The sequence below is a fragment of the Callospermophilus lateralis genome, chromosome 6 (assembly GCF_048772815.1).
Source record: "Callospermophilus lateralis isolate mCalLat2 chromosome 6, mCalLat2.hap1, whole genome shotgun sequence".
Taxonomy (NCBI): domain Eukaryota; kingdom Metazoa; phylum Chordata; class Mammalia; order Rodentia; family Sciuridae; genus Callospermophilus; species Callospermophilus lateralis.
In genome coordinates, this window is record NC_135310.1 from 11,197,195 (window position 1) to 11,214,372 (window position 17,178).

General features: G+C 40.8%; 1 protein-coding gene across 3 annotated transcripts in view; it reads right to left on the reverse strand.

The window, feature by feature from the left end:
• The window catches only part of Arid1b (AT-rich interaction domain 1B), a 402,089-nt gene that overhangs the window by 349,741 nt on the left and 35,170 nt on the right, over window positions 1-17,178 (reverse strand). For all 3 annotated transcript variants that reach the window (XM_076858093.2, XM_076858094.2, XM_076858092.2), the window contains exon 2: window positions 7,292-7,486. In XM_076858093.2, coding sequence (XP_076714208.2) covers window positions 7,292-7,486 — 195 coding nt within the window. The remainder of the gene's footprint in view (window positions 1-7,291; window positions 7,487-17,178) is intronic.

Below are 17,178 nucleotides of genomic sequence, written 5' to 3' on the forward strand. Positions count from 1 at the left end.
TGGGTATCCTGAAGATGGTACACAGCATTCAGCCCCACAAACAATGCTACACTAAATGCTTCAAATATGTTTAAATCCAACCACAATATAAAAGGTAAATAAAACCAGTTAAGTATTCTAGAAATTTAAACTTTAAGGAACAAATAAAACTTAGCATATCTACAAATCTTTAAAAAAATATATTTTCTTGGTACAAAACTCCAACTACAGGGAACTTTGGCATCAAAGCTAGTGGCATCTGTTATATTCTTGGAAGCAGAAATGTGAGGTGTAAATGTGTTTTGTTTGTAAACCTTAAATACCTTCCTGTTCACTGATGAACAACGGAAGAAACCAAGACAAAATGTGGCCAACAAAAGGCTATTGTTTATACAAATGTGCCATCAGCGGAAAGGACTCCAAACATTTCAGGTGCACAGGCAAAACTGTTTGGCTCCAAGTCTCTCAGTAACAGCAGAGATTCCTGCAAATGCTGTAAATAACATAGCTAATGAAATCTCACAGCATTTCGCTATTTTAATGGTCAAAATAATCACCTTCATTTCATTTAGTTGTATATCTGTATACACCTGAAATATATTTAATTACACAAGAATGCCACCATCATAGGAACACTGTGTTTTATATACACGAGTATGAGCACATGTGCACACAGACACAGGTGGGTATCTCAGTGAATACAGAAGCTATCAAAAAATTAAGAGTCTGAAAGGAAAACAGATACTTAGCACTTCTCCTCCTACCCCCAGGCCAAGCCAGTCTTCCTTCTCATCCTGTAACACTCCATCCTATTCCCTCAAAACAGGAGGGCTAAGCTCTTTTTTAGATGAAACCAAAATTTAGTCCTGACTACTGGCTTCATGTTTATGATTCAGAAATTGAGTCTAAAACAGACATTTCATGCTAAAATACTGACATTTTTAGGTCTAACTGGACTTTCCTCTCTCCAGTCACCCTTACTTTTCAGAGATATTGTTCCAACTATATCAAAAACATGATTTGAATTACATTCAAAAGAAAACCACTTTTCCCAGAATAGAGCAAAAACATTAAATAACACAGGTGAGAATCCTAGAAATTGTTCAGGCACCTTAATAACCCCAAAGAAAACATTTATTTTAGCCAAACAATTGTGATGTTCGTCTCCTTTTTAGAAATATCCGCTGCCAAAACAAACATTTGCATTGGAAGAAGTGTTTTGGCTGTGAAGATGGTACCAAATAAAATGCTTATGTTCTGAAATAAATATTTCACTCAAAAATCAGCAAAGACAGGCGTGGTAGCACACACCTGTAGCACACACCCAGCAGCTCAAGAGGCTTAAGCAGGAGGATCGTAGGTTCAAAGCCAGCCTCAGCAACTTAATGAAGTGCTAAGCAACTTAGCAAGAACACCTGTCTCAAAATTGAAAAGGGCTGGGGATGTGCCTCAGGTTGAGTGCCCCTGGGTTCAATCCCTGGTGCCAAGAAAAAAAAAAAAAAAATACACACACAGCAAAGATACAGCCAAAGGGTACAGAAGAAAAATTACAGACACACACTAGAATACCTACTGCTTTTAAAAGTCCTCTTCAAAATATGAATGGTCAAAAAATACAAGGAAAAAACGTTAAACATCTCTAGCAATTAAGAGAAATGCAATTAAAACTACAGTGAGATTCCATCTCACTCCAGTCAGAATGGCAATTACCAAGAATACAAGTAAGGGGCTGGGGATGTGGCTCAAGCGGTATCACGCTCGCCTGGCATGGCGTGCGGCCTGGGTTCGGTCCTCAGCACTACATACAAAACAAGGATGTTGTGTCCGCCGATAACTAAAAAATAAATATTAAAATTCTCTCTCTCTCTCTCTTTCTCTCTCTCTCTCTCTTAAAAAAAAAAAGAATACAAGTAACAAAAAAAGTTGGTGAGGATATGGGAGGAAAGGTACGCTTATACATTGCTGGTGGGACTGCAAACTGGTGCAACCATTATGGAAAGCAGTATGGAATGAACCACCATATGATCCACTTATCCCACTCCTTAGTCTAATCCCAAAGGACTTAAAATCAGAATACTAGAGTGGTGCAGCCACATCAATGTTTATAGCAGCTCAATTCATAAGAGCCAAGCTATGGAACCAACCTAGGTGGCCTTCAACAAATGAATAGATAAAGAAAATGTGGTATATATACACATATATATGGAATATTACTCGGCCATAAATAAAAATGAAATCACGGCATTTGTGGTAAGTGGACAGATGGGAGAATATCATGCTAAATGAAATAAGCCAGTTCCAAAAAAAAACCCAAAGACTGAATATTCTCTCTGATACCTGGATGCTAACTGACAACAAGGGAGGGTGGGGAGGGGAAGAACAGAAGTCCACTGGATTAGACAAAGGGAAGGGAGGAAGAGGGAATGGAGAGGACAGTAGAATTCATCAGACATAACTTTCCTAGCCTTGTATTTGAATACACAACCAGGGTAACTCCACATCGTGTATAACCAAAAGAATAGGTTCCTAATTAGAATAAGCTGTACTCCATGTAGGTGCAACATGCCAACATACATTCTACTGTCATGTATATCTAAAAAGAACAAATACAATAAAATAAATTTTTTAAAGTACTCTTCAAAAGAACTTGTTTTTAATTCAGCTTTTACTTTAACTTACAGTACTAAGTTCAGATGAGTCATCATAACAAAAATAACTAAAGTCTACTTAATTTTGTCACTTTCAACAATGACCATATTCCATGTTTTGTTGTAAAGGTCTTCACAATACAGATTGTTTTACAAACTAAAAATGTCACAGTTTCCTGTGATGAACCACCCATGAACTTACGTGTCTGGTTTTGATTTCTTTCACTTTCCCCATTTTATAATTCCAACAGGCACCATACTATCAGACCTCAACAACAAGGTAAGAGCAGTGAAAAACGCCAACCCCAAACTCAAGACCTCAAGGAAGAGCTCAGACCGCACCACTGAAACCAGCTGGGGACACACACACACCCCACTTCTATAGCCTACTTTTCCTGAGTGTTATTTTACATAAAATTCTTCTTTGCAAGTTGGTAAGGGTCTATGTACACATTTATGATCACAGATGACAAGAAAAATGAAACAAAACACTTGTTTATCCATATCCCTGACAGTAAAAACGACCTCTATGTCTATAAATTAAAAACTCATAAGAGTCAAATTCCAGCAACTTTAAGGATTAAACATCTGTGTAGCTATGCACTAGATGAAGTCAACCAATGTGCTTCTGCTAACCATCCCCAGGTTTGAATTCCGGGTGCCTGGAGGCAGAACATTCTCCACAGAGGCATAGAAAATTCATTTCCCCTCTCAACTCAATAAAAACCCAAGTAGACTAGTTTTTAGGGAACCGTGCAAGACTAATCTGTTTATGCATGTATTTGCCTGATGAGAGAGAGAAACAGCAAGTAAAAAACCACAAATCTAGTTCCAGTTAATACAGACTAAAACAATATACTATTATCACGTCATGCTTCAACAACCCAGTCATGAGTTTATTTCAAAAATAAAATTATCACCATATAAATCAAAATTCACCAAGTTAATACTAAAATCAAACACTCGGTGGCCAGTTCTTCCTGACCCTCAGAGACAAAAAATAAACAGAGATCGAATCCATGCTAAATTTCACAAAAGCGCTGCAGTTTTGTTTTGTTTTGTTTTGTTTTCCAACAGAATACTTATTTAAAATTCCTATCACAGGAATGGAATGCCAGCCAGGAATCAAACTGTGACCTCTGAGCCAAAGAAAACTTACCACTCAGCTGGTAAGTGGGCAACTCAATTTACAAACTTGAATTCCTGCATTTTAATCCTTTGCAAAAATATATGAGCAATATTAAATGAGCTGGATTCAGCTCATTAGAGGTTCACAAACCACAGAAAGCTCTGGAAGGCATCCAAAGCAAAGTCATGCCTAGGTGGTGATGTCCACTCGATAAATATTCAATGTCATAATTATCGTCCAACTCTTTCCCTCAAGAACATTAGTAGCCATAACTACAATACTGCTCATCCAATTACATTAATCCTTGGAGAAGAAGGATAGGACCAGCAGCCAATCAGTGATAGGACCTTGTCTGTGGACACATTCATAACTTCCAAAATTTACAAACAGCAACTCCATTGAAAATTCCTCAAAGAACACAGGCTAAAACTAACAAAATTAAATGTGAGTGAGTTCTCTAATAACCTTTGCTCAACCTTGCTCACTAATTCCTTCCCATTTCAAATCTACTAAGGTCACATGGATTTGGACTTGGTATTATAAAACCTGTATGTCTTCTTTAAAATACTGCACACATTCAAAAATGTATACCCATGGGCTGGGGATATGGCTCAAGCGGTAGCGCGCTCGCCTGGCATGCGTGCGGCCCGGGTTCGATCCTCAGCACCACACACAAACAAAGATGTTGTATCCGCCGATAACTAAAAAATAAATATTAAAAAAAAAAAAATGTATACCCAGTTTAGTCTTTTAAATTTCAAAACAAAATACTGTGTTTCAGAACTATATGTGTGAAAGGGTGAAAAAGCAGCACAGATTATTTAGATCCTAGATTATGATCAATTCAATCTGAAAGCTGGGCATTACTGCACCAGGACAGTTTCTTATCAGATCCACTATTTTCCTTTCACTATCAGAAAGATCTGAGCATTTCTTTCTGGTCAGCAGCAGTAAAATACCTGATATAAAATCTTAATTAAAATTAAGATTTGTTGTAAAGGTATTCATAATATGGATCTTTCTACAAACTAAAAAATTCATGCTTTCCCATTATAAACCACTTTTGGACTTAGCTCTCTCATTTTGCTTTTTATTTACTCATTTATTTTCACTTTACCACTTAGCTGAATCCTCCGCCCTTTTTTTCTTTTCTTTTTTTTTTAAGGGGGGATGGTGGTTGTGGCTCAGTGGTAGAGCGCTTGCCTCGAATGTGTGAGGCACTAGTTTGATTCCCAGCACCACATATAAATAAAAAATAAAGGTCCATCAACAATAAAATGAATAAAATTTAAAAAAAAAAAAAAGACAGGGTCTCACTAAGTTGCTAAAGCTGGCCTCAAACTTGCAATCCTCCTGCCTCAACCTCCCAAGTTGCTAGACTACAGAGGTACACCACCACAACTGGCTCATTTTGCTTTCCTTCTCTTTCCCATTTTATAATTCCAAATCCACTATTTGCTGAAATACTAGGATAATCGTCATCAATTTGCCCCTTCGAATAAATCTAAAAGTTGTTTGATTATTGAAATATAAAAGTCAGAATTGTTAAATGAAACCAAGAAGCTAAGACAAATGAGACTGCTCTGTGTATCTGTGTAGGTCCTCTATGTTTGGAAATAATAAAAAGAAATTTCCTAATAATCATGCTTCACATACTCCATTTTTGTTGACTGTGATTCTGCAAACTAAGCCAAGGTCTCAAACTTCTAAAAAGGACTTTGAAAACAACTTTCTAAGGCCACATCAGGGGAAGTGGTGGAAAAAGAAGGCACAGACTCAAGAGGGACAGAGCAGAAGGCACTGTCCGGCAGCCCTGCCACTCCTCACAACCCTCCGCCTCTTCCCCACCCCTCCCCAGCCACCCCAGTGGCCAGAGGTTACACAGAACTGTCAATCCCAGTACAAACAGCTGTTGGCTTCTTCCCCTCACAAAAAGGCAAAGTAGTTCTAAATTAAAACAGGAGTTGGGGGGCTGCAGAGACACGGAAACCCAATCGCTTTTCACATTTACAAATTACCTCCCTCTCACAATTAGCAAGCACAACTAAGGACTTTGATTCTAAGAAGCAAAATATTGCTGGAAGAAAGTAATAATGTCGAGAAAATTAAGAGTACAGTTCAGTACGCAACTGAATTGACAGTCAGCATTCCCAGTAACTGACCTTTAATAACTGCAGAGTGAAATCTTCAAACAATAACTACAGGTTGTTTAAGGAATCAACAGCTAGGACTCCGGAGACTGAGCTCCTTTTATCTTCCTCCATAAAGATAAAGAGGAAAGACACTACTCAGCCTTAAAGGGAAGGCTGGGAGGCAACTTACTGGTGAACTTTTAGTATCCAGCCCTGGACCACTTGAAGTCTGAGACACCTTCCTCCACACCCACTTTAGAGAGAAAACTAGTTCAGTCCAGCTTTTCTCCCGCTGCCCCCAGCAGATTTTTGATCAAATACAGGGAAGCATGTCCTGAGAGGAAGGGTGTCAAGCCCTGGAATGGGTTCCAGGCAGCCTCCTGGAATGCCCCAATCTGGACAGCAAAACCCCAAGGGTATCAGCCTCCCCACTCCCTGGGGGCACCAGGCACAGCACAGCAATTTGGAAATATCCCTTTCTGGGGTTCCCAGAAACTAAATACCCTGTCAAGTCTGAATCTACTTTAGTCTTTTCCCAATTTCATGCTCCTCGGGCCAACATAATAAGGAGTATCAGAGAGGCTGGAGGTTTAGATGGCCAGGTGACTGGTCATTTATCCTAATTTCATTTGATTCTGGAGAAAAATGCAAAAATTAGATCTTTTGCTGTAAAACTCATTAAGATCTAAGACAACAGATCAAATCCTCATATGAAATACAGAAACCTTTTTTAAAAGTTATACAGGAAATGCTTGACGAAGAAATAAAAAAAATTAAGCTGGCAATATCTTCCTGGACAAGACCTTTTGGATGGCTTGAAAGGTCACCAGAAGGAAATCTGGTCACAGCTCTGAATTTGACACAGTCTGACCTCAGAAATGTAAGAATGCCCAGTTTACTTTATAGAGCTCAGATCTATATAATTTTCTGAAAAATTATGATGCAGTCCATCTTTCAAATACAATCAGCACTATTGGCCTTCTACAAAACCGGGATTTTTGTCTACTTTGTTGTACAAAGTTCAACATTACAAGAACTTGATTTTAAAGGTCAAGATAAATTAATGATTTTTACTGTTTCATCAAGAATGATAACTAAAAGAGCAGGGAGCTGTGGCGCACTCCTGTAACCCCAGCAGCTAGGGAGGCTGAGGCAGGAGGATAGTGAATTCAAAGCAAGCGTCGGCAATGGTGAGGTACTAAGCAACTCAGCGAGAGTCAGTCTAAATAAAATGCAAAATAGGGTTGGGGATGGGGCTCAGTGCCCCTGAGTTCAATCCCTGGTACCAAAAAAAAAAAAAAAAAATCAATGAAATGCCCCCTAATTCTCTTAACACCAATCTCAGGTTGACAACAAAAGACAAAGAGCAAAAAAGAGAGGCAGGGAGAAAGACCAGCACCCACCTGCTGCTGTGGGTACTGCAGGGCTCCCAGGGCCCCTGGGGCCCGGCCCTGCATGCCAAGGGGGTACCGCTGTGCGCCGGGGGGACCGTAGGAGCCTCCTGGGTACGGGCTGCTCTGCTGCGCCTGGGAATGAGGGTTGCCACTCATCCCATACAACTGGGGCCTCTTCATCACCATTGGATCCATCGGACTCCCCTGTGAAGAATAAGCAGAGAATAAAGGTCATTCGTTTACTGTTTATCACAAATGCAGAAGGTTTTGTTGTGTATTTAACACATGTGTTTAAAACACTACTGTCCTAATTTTTTAAATTTTGAAAATATTTTTAAAAATGACCTGACAGAAATGCAGAAGAACATTAAGAAAACATCCTGATGGCTAATAATCGCACCCCCCTCCCAACTTTTAGGAAAGTTTTAACTTTAAAGTTTAAAGTGATCGGGAGTAAAGAATACAATTTAAGATTTTTACATCCTAAGCATCTAAAATTCTATTGTGCACATAGAAAATGAACATAACAGCTAACCCCACTCGGCTCCTTTTAACTTACTAGTAGTAAGGGCAAAGGATAAGAGTGATTTAGCAACACTTTAGGACTTCAAAGTATCCTTACAACAAGGATATTTTTTAGACCTGAGCCTGCTAGTCCTGATGAAGCATTAGTGCATCAAGAGTGTTCATTAAAAAGTGAAAGGTCAGATTTTAGATAATACAAAATGTCTCGGATAAAATTTTTCAAAGATCACCAGTAGTTGCAGACTATGAGTCATAAGCCACCTTCCCTGTTCAAGCAAGCATCTTACCAAACATAATCAGCTCAAAACTAGATTCCAGATTTTATTTTTGGTCTGGTGAGTCAGTCCTAGCCTCAGGGCCAAGGCCATCAGGGAGGGTCAGGAGCCAGCCTCACCAGAGCCTTCTCGCCCAGGGCCCAGGCAGGGCTGAGTGGCACAGGGAATCCCTGGCCCAGGGCTACAAAGGCCAGCCGCCAGCTGCACAGACTCTTCCATCCAAGATCTGACACAGATCCCTACACAACTCTAAGGACATGGAGACTCAGGAAGGCTTGACCGTTTCCCGGTTGAATGGGAATAACAGGTTCAAGGTGGGGAGGCACAACACCAGCACGGCTCAGGGACACCAACTGCCTGGAGAAAATGCAAGCAGTCGGGGTCCAAGCAAAGCAGGAGAGTCAGAGAAGAAGTGGGAGAACACAGAAGCCAGAAAAAGGGTGAGCTTTACAAGCCACTCAGATCACCTCTTATGAATGAAGCACAGAGTGCTTTCCCAGAGCACCAGCATTTCCTGAGGGAAGTGGCTGACAGCAGCTCAAAGGGCCTGGCTGGGCTGGGAGGCTGTGGGCCTGACCTGGCAGCTATGAAGAGGACAGGACTTGGACTGGGGAGTGGCAAGGTATCATCTGGTGGGATGTAGGGAGTAGAAGCCAACTCTGCTTACGCATGAAAACTGAGGCTCCAGTGGGAAATCCTGATGAAAACACACACGTTTGCAGCTTGGGGACCTAAAAAATAAGTTGGGAGGGGCTGGGGCTGGGGCTCAGCAGTACCACACTGGCCTGGCATGTGTGAGGCTCTGGGTTTGATTCTCAGCATCACATAGAAATAAATAAATAAAATAAAGGTCTATCAATAACTAAGAATATTACAAAGAAAATATGTAGGGGAAATCAGCAGGGGTTTTCTCTTTTATTTACTATTATTTCTCCAAGGCAAAGTCAAAAGGTGCACTTGGCACATAGTAAATGCTTAATAAATACTGGATGAATTAACATCATGAAGCAAGCAAAACCCATTAACTTTATCCAGGAAGACTACGAGAAAGAAAACAATGGGTAGAGAAATTCATCTTAGAGAACATCACTAATTAAGTAAAAGGGAGGAAAATGAGCCCATAGAGGGAAAAAGAATGGTGAGGAAATGTAGTCAGATTCCAGACAGTGGAGTCACGGGAGAAAAAGCAGTCACACATGGCAACAAAACACGCTCGTCAATGCACACCTGGGTCCACTAAGGTGAAGTCATAAAAGCTTTCCCTACTTGACCACAGACACTTGGGGAGCTCAGCAAGGGCATTCTCAATGCAGAGATGAGAACAGACGCTGGAGGTTTCTGACCTGCATCTTGGTCACCGCTGTTCATTTTAAGGACATGACTGTGTATACTGACTGCAAGGATTTTTGCCGGACACTGGAGGCAGAAACACAAATGGCTTGGGTGGCTGCCTGGGCAACTACCCTGGCTTTTGCTGAAGGAGACGGGCTTAGACCCTGAGGGAGGGAGAGACCTCCCTGGAGGCAGGCTGCCAAAGGTGCAGCTCACAGGCTCTGCAGGACACACCAGAGTTGGCCTTGAGGGAGGCAGAGGAAGGGTCAGAAGTGACCCACCCAAGTGGATCACCTGAAAGGACACAGGGGCAATGGGTGAGTTGTCCTAGGCCCCACCTCCTCCAAAGAAAAGTTCTGCTCCAAATTCACAATGTCAGCAGCCAAGGAAAGGTCGACAGAAAGTGGAAGGCAGTGCGTGGTCTGCTCCAGTGACACTGACTGTTGGCCTCAGATCAGACCCACACGCTGACCTCCCCACTAACTCCAGAATCCAGGACCCAGAGTTCTCGAAAGATTTTTTAGATTAGAGTAGATGCCTAAGAAAAGCAAATCTAATATCCTCCAGATTTTCTTTCAAAAGATGAGACAAAGCTTTCTATGGAGGTGTGAAGCCCAAGACTGAGCTGGTGATTTCAAAACCAGCCTGGGGTATGCGTGGCCTACCAGGAGGCTGAGAGAATTAACATTCCAGGCCCAAAGTCCACCACAGGGCCCTGGAGCAGCCCTATCTCCACGTTCAATCTGCAGAGCCCAAAGCAGAGGAAAGGTCTACTATTTCATTTTAAGTAGTGCCAGACCAAACTGACTTAATTAAAGCAGAAATTTTAGGTAGAAAAATGACTGGAATGTCTATATTTTAAGGCTATAGGCAACAGGGCAGCAAATTCATCTTATCAGTGACTAAAACTATATTGTAATCTCTGTCTCATCTTTGCCAGCCGTTTTCCCAGTCCTGCTTAAAATTCAGTTAATTTGCGCTGTCAAACTGTTAGCTTAACCTGAGATTCCTGAAAATCAAAAGCATGAAATACAGATTATCAATACCTCTCAAAAGGCTTGAAAACAGATACTCCTATACTGCAAATTCTTTCATTTTAACCTTCTCTTATGTTCTATTATTAAATATTTACCCATAATCCACATTCATCCCACTGCATATTCTTACTATTTTTAGCATTAAATATGTAGAACTGCAATATCTCGACCCCCCCTTTTCACTACTAGCTCTTTAAAACACCAAGAAACAAATCAAATCTAAGCCTTTTCCAGAAATTCAAATGCAAGTTGTTCTTCATATTCATATTTAAACTGAAACAATTTTATATTTTTATCATCTCTCCTTCTATCGATATATTTTCAGAGGATGACCATTGCATTTCTCACGGAAAATCTATGCTATATCAGATATATCATCCACATTAAGAATGGTCCTAGCCAGGCACAAGTGCACGCCTATAATTCCAGCTACTCAAGAGGCTGAGACAAGAGGATCCCTAGTTCAAACCAGCGTGAGCAACTTAGTGAGACTCTGTATCAAAATAAAAAGGCCTAAGTGTGTTAGCTCAGTGGTGGAGCACCCCTAAGCTCAGACCTCAAATATCTATCTAAACAGGTTATTCCCAACATGCATTCCCCAACTGCTGCAGACTGCATTTAAATTTCATGAAGACAAGAGTTTTGAAGGCCACAGGATACAACACCATTTTCGAAGAGCTCTTGGCCCGAATAGTCTGGTTTTAGTTACTCAGCTTCTACTGCAATCTGATTTTTCCCCCCTCTTAAATATTTTTTTAGTTGTCAATGGACATTTATTTTATTTATTTATATGGGGTGCTGAGAATCGAACCTAGTGCCTCACACATGCCAGGCAAGCACACTGCCACTGAGCCACCACCTCAGCCCCCTAATTTCATTTCCTGATGAGGCCTTCTGGTAATTCCTCTATATTCAAATGAGCTTTTGGACACACATACACATCCTGGCCTGTGTCTCCTTTTGGTGCTAAGTTGTTCCAAGAGCCTCAAGTTTCCAACCAAGGAAGAAGTGCAATACACATTTTAAAAAAACATACTTGTGTACAGATTCTAAGCAGACAGCGTAGATTGTTAAATGGGCTCTCAGGGGCAAATCTGGGAATCCAGTTACCTTTTTAAGATTATCCAAGTTAAGCCGGACAAAGTGGCACAAAACCTACAGCTAGGGAGGCTAAGGCAGGAGGATTCCTAGTTCAAAGCCAGCCTCAGCAACTTAGCAAGGCCCTAAGCAACTCAGCAAGACCCTGTGTCTAAATAAAATATTTTAAAATGGCTGGGGATATGGCTCAGTGGTTAAGTACCTCTGGGTTCAATTCCCAAACAAACAAACAAACAAACAAACAAAAAAAAATGGAAAGATTATCCAAATTAAAGGACAATTTACTTACACACTTCTAATATACTTCAGATACACTTTACACTTTTTATAGTCTTTCAATATCATTCTTTTAGAGTCAAGTTATCTATATAACCATATTGGTTCCTAAACAGTGAATTAAGAAGAGTTTATTAAAAATTCCCTTAAGATTTTCTCAGCCCTATTCCTTAAACTATAAATTGAAGAGAGGCTTTGCAAAACTCCACAGAAAGAAGAACTACCACATCTTGTTCTGCAGTTTTATCTGCACATCTGGATTAAACAAGAGCTCACAGAAAGAAACCCCTCTTCCTTTGAATCACTGGGGAAACGCTCCTTTACTGGGAACTAAAGGAAACTTTCGAAGCAATACTCCATTATCTAGAAAACAGGCAAAAATAGTCTCAGCTGGTGAGAGTAAATGAGTACTGGAACCAACAGGTATAAAACAGTGTCAAACTCCTTCCAACGACAACTACTGATGAGCCTCGACACCTTGTTCCCACTGTGGCACCCTGCTCCAGCGGGCAGGAGCTCCTCACTCGGGCACAAGTCACCAGCGTGCTCTGAAGCTGGCAGACTCACAGCCTTGTATCACCACTTACTACCACTCTGTGACCTTGAATAAGAAACCTGTTTCTGGGTTTTCTTATTCACAAATGGGAAGAAACAATGTCTACCTCACAATTATGCTGAACATCAAATTTATTAGAACTTAGTATGTAGGACCTCAGAGTTGAAAAGATCTAACATGGATCTGGAAGCCCGCAGTCATCTATTATGTGTTCAGAGAAGAAAAAAAAACGAAAGGACCAGACTATGCAACAGTCACAGAAGTTGGGAACAAGCTGTACCAACAGAGTGGGGTATGTAGAGACATGCAGAAGTAAGGCATATTTTTTCAACTGTGACACACACAATTACACTTATGTGAAAACTTTGCTGAAAATGATCAGGGCTGCCACAATGGCCTGTAAATAGCTGTCATATTGGGAAGCAAAGTTGACTTTTCCATGATGATATCTAAATTCAGCTCTAAAAAGCCTCCTTCCCCTAAGCATGCTACAAACACAACTCTGGCTTCCGGCAGCAGGGGAAGAGGCTGTGACCAGCTGTTTTTGTCCAGCACTTGTCTTCCTCTCCTGCACCCAGCCACCCTCAGAGGGCCTGATGGGCCCACTCCTGCCATCCTGTCCCACCAGCAACCTTCACAACCTGTGTGCCCCTTCACTGCACCCCAGCAGCACTCCTGTTGATGGCACACCTGCCAGGATCTCCCAGATGCCACCATGTGACAGCCTTCTAAGTTGCCTCATTTGTTATTTCACTCCTGTACCATTTTTCCATTTTTCATGTTCGACTTCTAACCTCCCAATGTCATTTGAAACCAAATTACAAGTGTCCAATTTTACACTTCTTTACATCTAGCGCAACCGGGACCCATTTGTTTACTCAGAACTGCTTGGGCATGCTGACTGACCACACCAACGTTCTCAAAAATAAAAATCCAACATCACTTACCAGCTGGACTTTCAGGCTATATATACATGCCATGCGGCAGACACATGGATAGTTGGTCACTCTTTTTTTTTTTAAACTATCTTTCTCTCTTTTTTAAACTATCTTTATTTTGTTTGCTTATTTTTATGTGGTGCTAAGGATCGAACCCAGTGCCTCACAGGTGTGAGGCAAGCGCTCTGCCACTGAGCCACAACCCCAGCCCAGTTGGTCACTCTTGATCAAGTTCTTCTAATGGCTTTAAGTCCATTTATCAAAAATGAGCAGGACGCCAAGGTTCTGTGCTTTCGTTTTTTAAAGAGCACCTGGTCCTCTTCAAGCCACAAAATACCAACGTTCTCAACTACTACAGAGACAATGACCAGTGACTCTCATGCAGGCTGACACAAGGCCAGCTGTGAATGACAGAACCCGGGGGGTTCACATCTGATTATCAAACAGGGACAAAAAATAAAAATGTACAGCCCTGCATCTGAAACTGTCTAGTTTTATTTACACTCACGACAATAGCCCCTGCTTACTAAGATGGACTAGATGCCAGACCTTCCGACCTGGCATCAATATACTCTTTTTTTTGTCAACACAGGACTATCTGCCATGTTCTCCAATGGTCCAGGAGAAACTGAAAAGCAGTGTCCCAAGATAACAGAGAAAACAGGAAAAAGGGTTATACTGTTGGCTCTTCAAAAAACCATCAAATTATTGGTGCCCCCTAACCATGATGCCATTAGCAATGTTGAAGGAGAAGTCAATAAAGACCCCAAAATACTCATGTACTTAGAGGACCACTCTCAATTTTTTTGGTCTTAGTTTTGGTTTGCACTTAAGGTAAGATATTGAGAATATATATATTTGAGGAACTGTGAATGACATTTGAAGGAAAAGGGCATGAGAAGAGAATCTTTTGTTTCAGGGAGGCATTTAGGCAATTTTTACATTTGCAACTTTGAAATGAACATGTTTTGATGTTAATTTTAAATAAATTAGTTTTTCACATATATGTACTCATTAAACAAGTCAGAAGCAGAAGACACACAATATTCTTTCCCAGCTACATTTTTAATTTTTTCTGAGCCTAAATTAAAATACTATTGGATTCTTATTTTTTAGTATTCATATTATTCATAAAATATTGTGATAACCTATGCATAAAGTAACTTTCATAAACTACCAACTAAAAGTAACAGTCTGAGACTATCAACTGTGGGTCTTAAGTCTCAGGGATATGGTAAAAATAAATTGCATCCATGATGTTTGAATGTTCCAATTTTTATCAGTTTGATCCCCCATCTCTAGAAACTCATCCAAAGATCCTGATTTTCACTATCAAATAATGACAGTATCACCCATTTCCAAAGCACAAAGTACATTCTTTCATGATCATAATTCTTAAGACATCCTTCCTAAGAATTCAGCAATGGAACAGAACCTTAGAACTCAAAAGAACCTCACTGGTCCATACCTGAAGTATGCAAGAGTCCCCCAGTAGTGTCCACAACTTCAACGCCATGGATTCTCTCCTTCTCTCTACCTGAGTCATTTGTACCCACGAGCTTTATTTTGGTTCTCTGGGAAATCATATGAAACATGTACAACTATTTCCTTTTTCTGAGAGAAATATGACCATCCTTACTGCTCTTCACACCAAAGCTTTATGGTGAGGTTCTTGGTTCCTTTCTTCTAGAACCTACTTTGGTACTCACGCAGCCTAAGATCTTTGTGTTCTCTAGCCAGCCCATACCACCTCAGTTGTGTCAGAACCCGCCTTCCCTGCATCTCACATCAGACAGTTGGGTTATTGACCCTAGTGCAGAAGTTTGTCTTTATCTCTGCTGCTTTTCCTTTTGCTTATTTCTGGTCACTGTTTCTATCCTGATGCATTATTTATTTTTAAGATCCTCATTCTGAGATCTAACATAAAAACTGCATATTCCTAGCTTGACATCAATCACCAATGAGATCAGGATACCATTTTATTCAAGTCTCCATGCACATGACTGATATAAAAACTCTTAAGAGGTATGTAGAAAAAACAGGGCCTTGGGCTGATCCTGAGACTCATTCACAAAGACCAACGTAAATCCCGGAATCTGCATCTCAGGGAAGACCCTCATCAGAAAGCTTCCCACCAGACCCGGCACCCCTCCCACCCCTGCCCTTCTTGTACACAAGCGCAAGGACCACCACGTCTGCCTCCCAGCAGCAACTCCTGCCCATTCCACACTCCTGCACCTTCTCTAACACACAAAACAAACAATCCAAGAAGGTTCTAAAACAGAATGAGAGGCAAAGCGTAAGAGAAAAGACACAGGACTGAGAGTTAAATAAACCTGGACATAAATTCTGCCTATGCCGTTTATTAGCTAGGTAATTTTGGACTCATGTTTTAATACAGTCATATTCACCTTGGAGTGAATTGGGGATTAAATGAAATACCATAGAATTTTTCAATAATAAGAACTTTCTAGACCTCTTTTCTTTTCCTCTTCAAGTATTAGTGAACTGAAATCCAACCAAAATCAATAATTTAACATATTTATTTTCTTGTCTCCCCAGCAGATTTTCATTTAAAGGTGAGAGGGTTGTCCTATTCATCTCTGCACCCCTAGCACTTAGTACAACGTCCATTACAACTTTAATTAAACGTTAATGTTGAAGAGAGAAGGCAACAGCTTCCTCAATACAGCATGGCCAGTTAAACAGCTGGACTTTCCCTAGAATGGAGGTTTTCTTAATGGCCAGTAGGGACAAGAGACAAGGGTCTAACACTGCAGACAAACCTTCACCTTCCACAAATTCACATAGGCCATTACTTCCACTATCTCCCCATGCCTGCATCTCCCAGTGTCTCCCTCGACTGTTGTCTCTGAGTCCTAGAGCTCTACACCCAACTGCCACCCGATATTCCTACTTGGACGCCCACAGGCCACTCCACCTATCTGTGACCCAAGTGAAAGTACCCTGTCCAGTTCCAACTCCCTTCTCTCCTCCCACATCAACCCCCTGGACCCCCATTTCTCCATCTACAAGGTTCCCCTCAGAAAGCCCTAGCAGTGCTCTTCACAGCGCTAACCGCATTCTGCAATGGTATTTGTTTGGTGAGACTACTGCCAACTCTCCTTCTGTGACCTAGACCACCCTACAGGAACATGAATGGTGAGTGGGAAAAATAAATACCAACCCTCCTACCTTTGCACCCAGGTACCGCAGAGTAAGTCCAGAAAGTGAGACCACTGTGGTTCCCCAGTGTTTGCCTGATTTTTATAAACTGACAAAAATCTATTATAAATTTAAATCCCCCAAAGCTCAGCAGCTTGTAAGTCAATTCGAAGAGTAAAATACTATCTAGCTAAACTATACTTTTAAATTTAGTTTAGCAAATGTAATAATTTTATGAACAAATGAGAGTGTATATATATTGTTTACTTAAAGAGTAAATTAGATCTAAAAGGAGTGTCAGAATAGCAGTAGAATATATTTCCATTTTCTCTCAAATTTGTTATTCCTGTCACCCAAAAAATTATAAAGCTTTTATCACAGCATTACCGTTTTCTTACATTTAAACCTCTAAGCATGCCACATTGTTCATATTCATGTGTCATTGCTGACAGTCTCAAAGCAAGCTCTTACTTAAAAAAGAAGAATGACATGGTGCATTTCTACATAAATACAGGCTTAAATCAACAAGGGAAGATTTGTGTGCATGTGTCCAATTCCAGCCCCACCACTTGTAGCTGTGTGGGGCTGAGGAAAGCCACCAGTGAACTCATCCGCACACTAAGAACATCATCACTCTTGGCAGGAACTTCTTACACTACACAAGTGAAGATACTACATACCACTACTTGGCCCT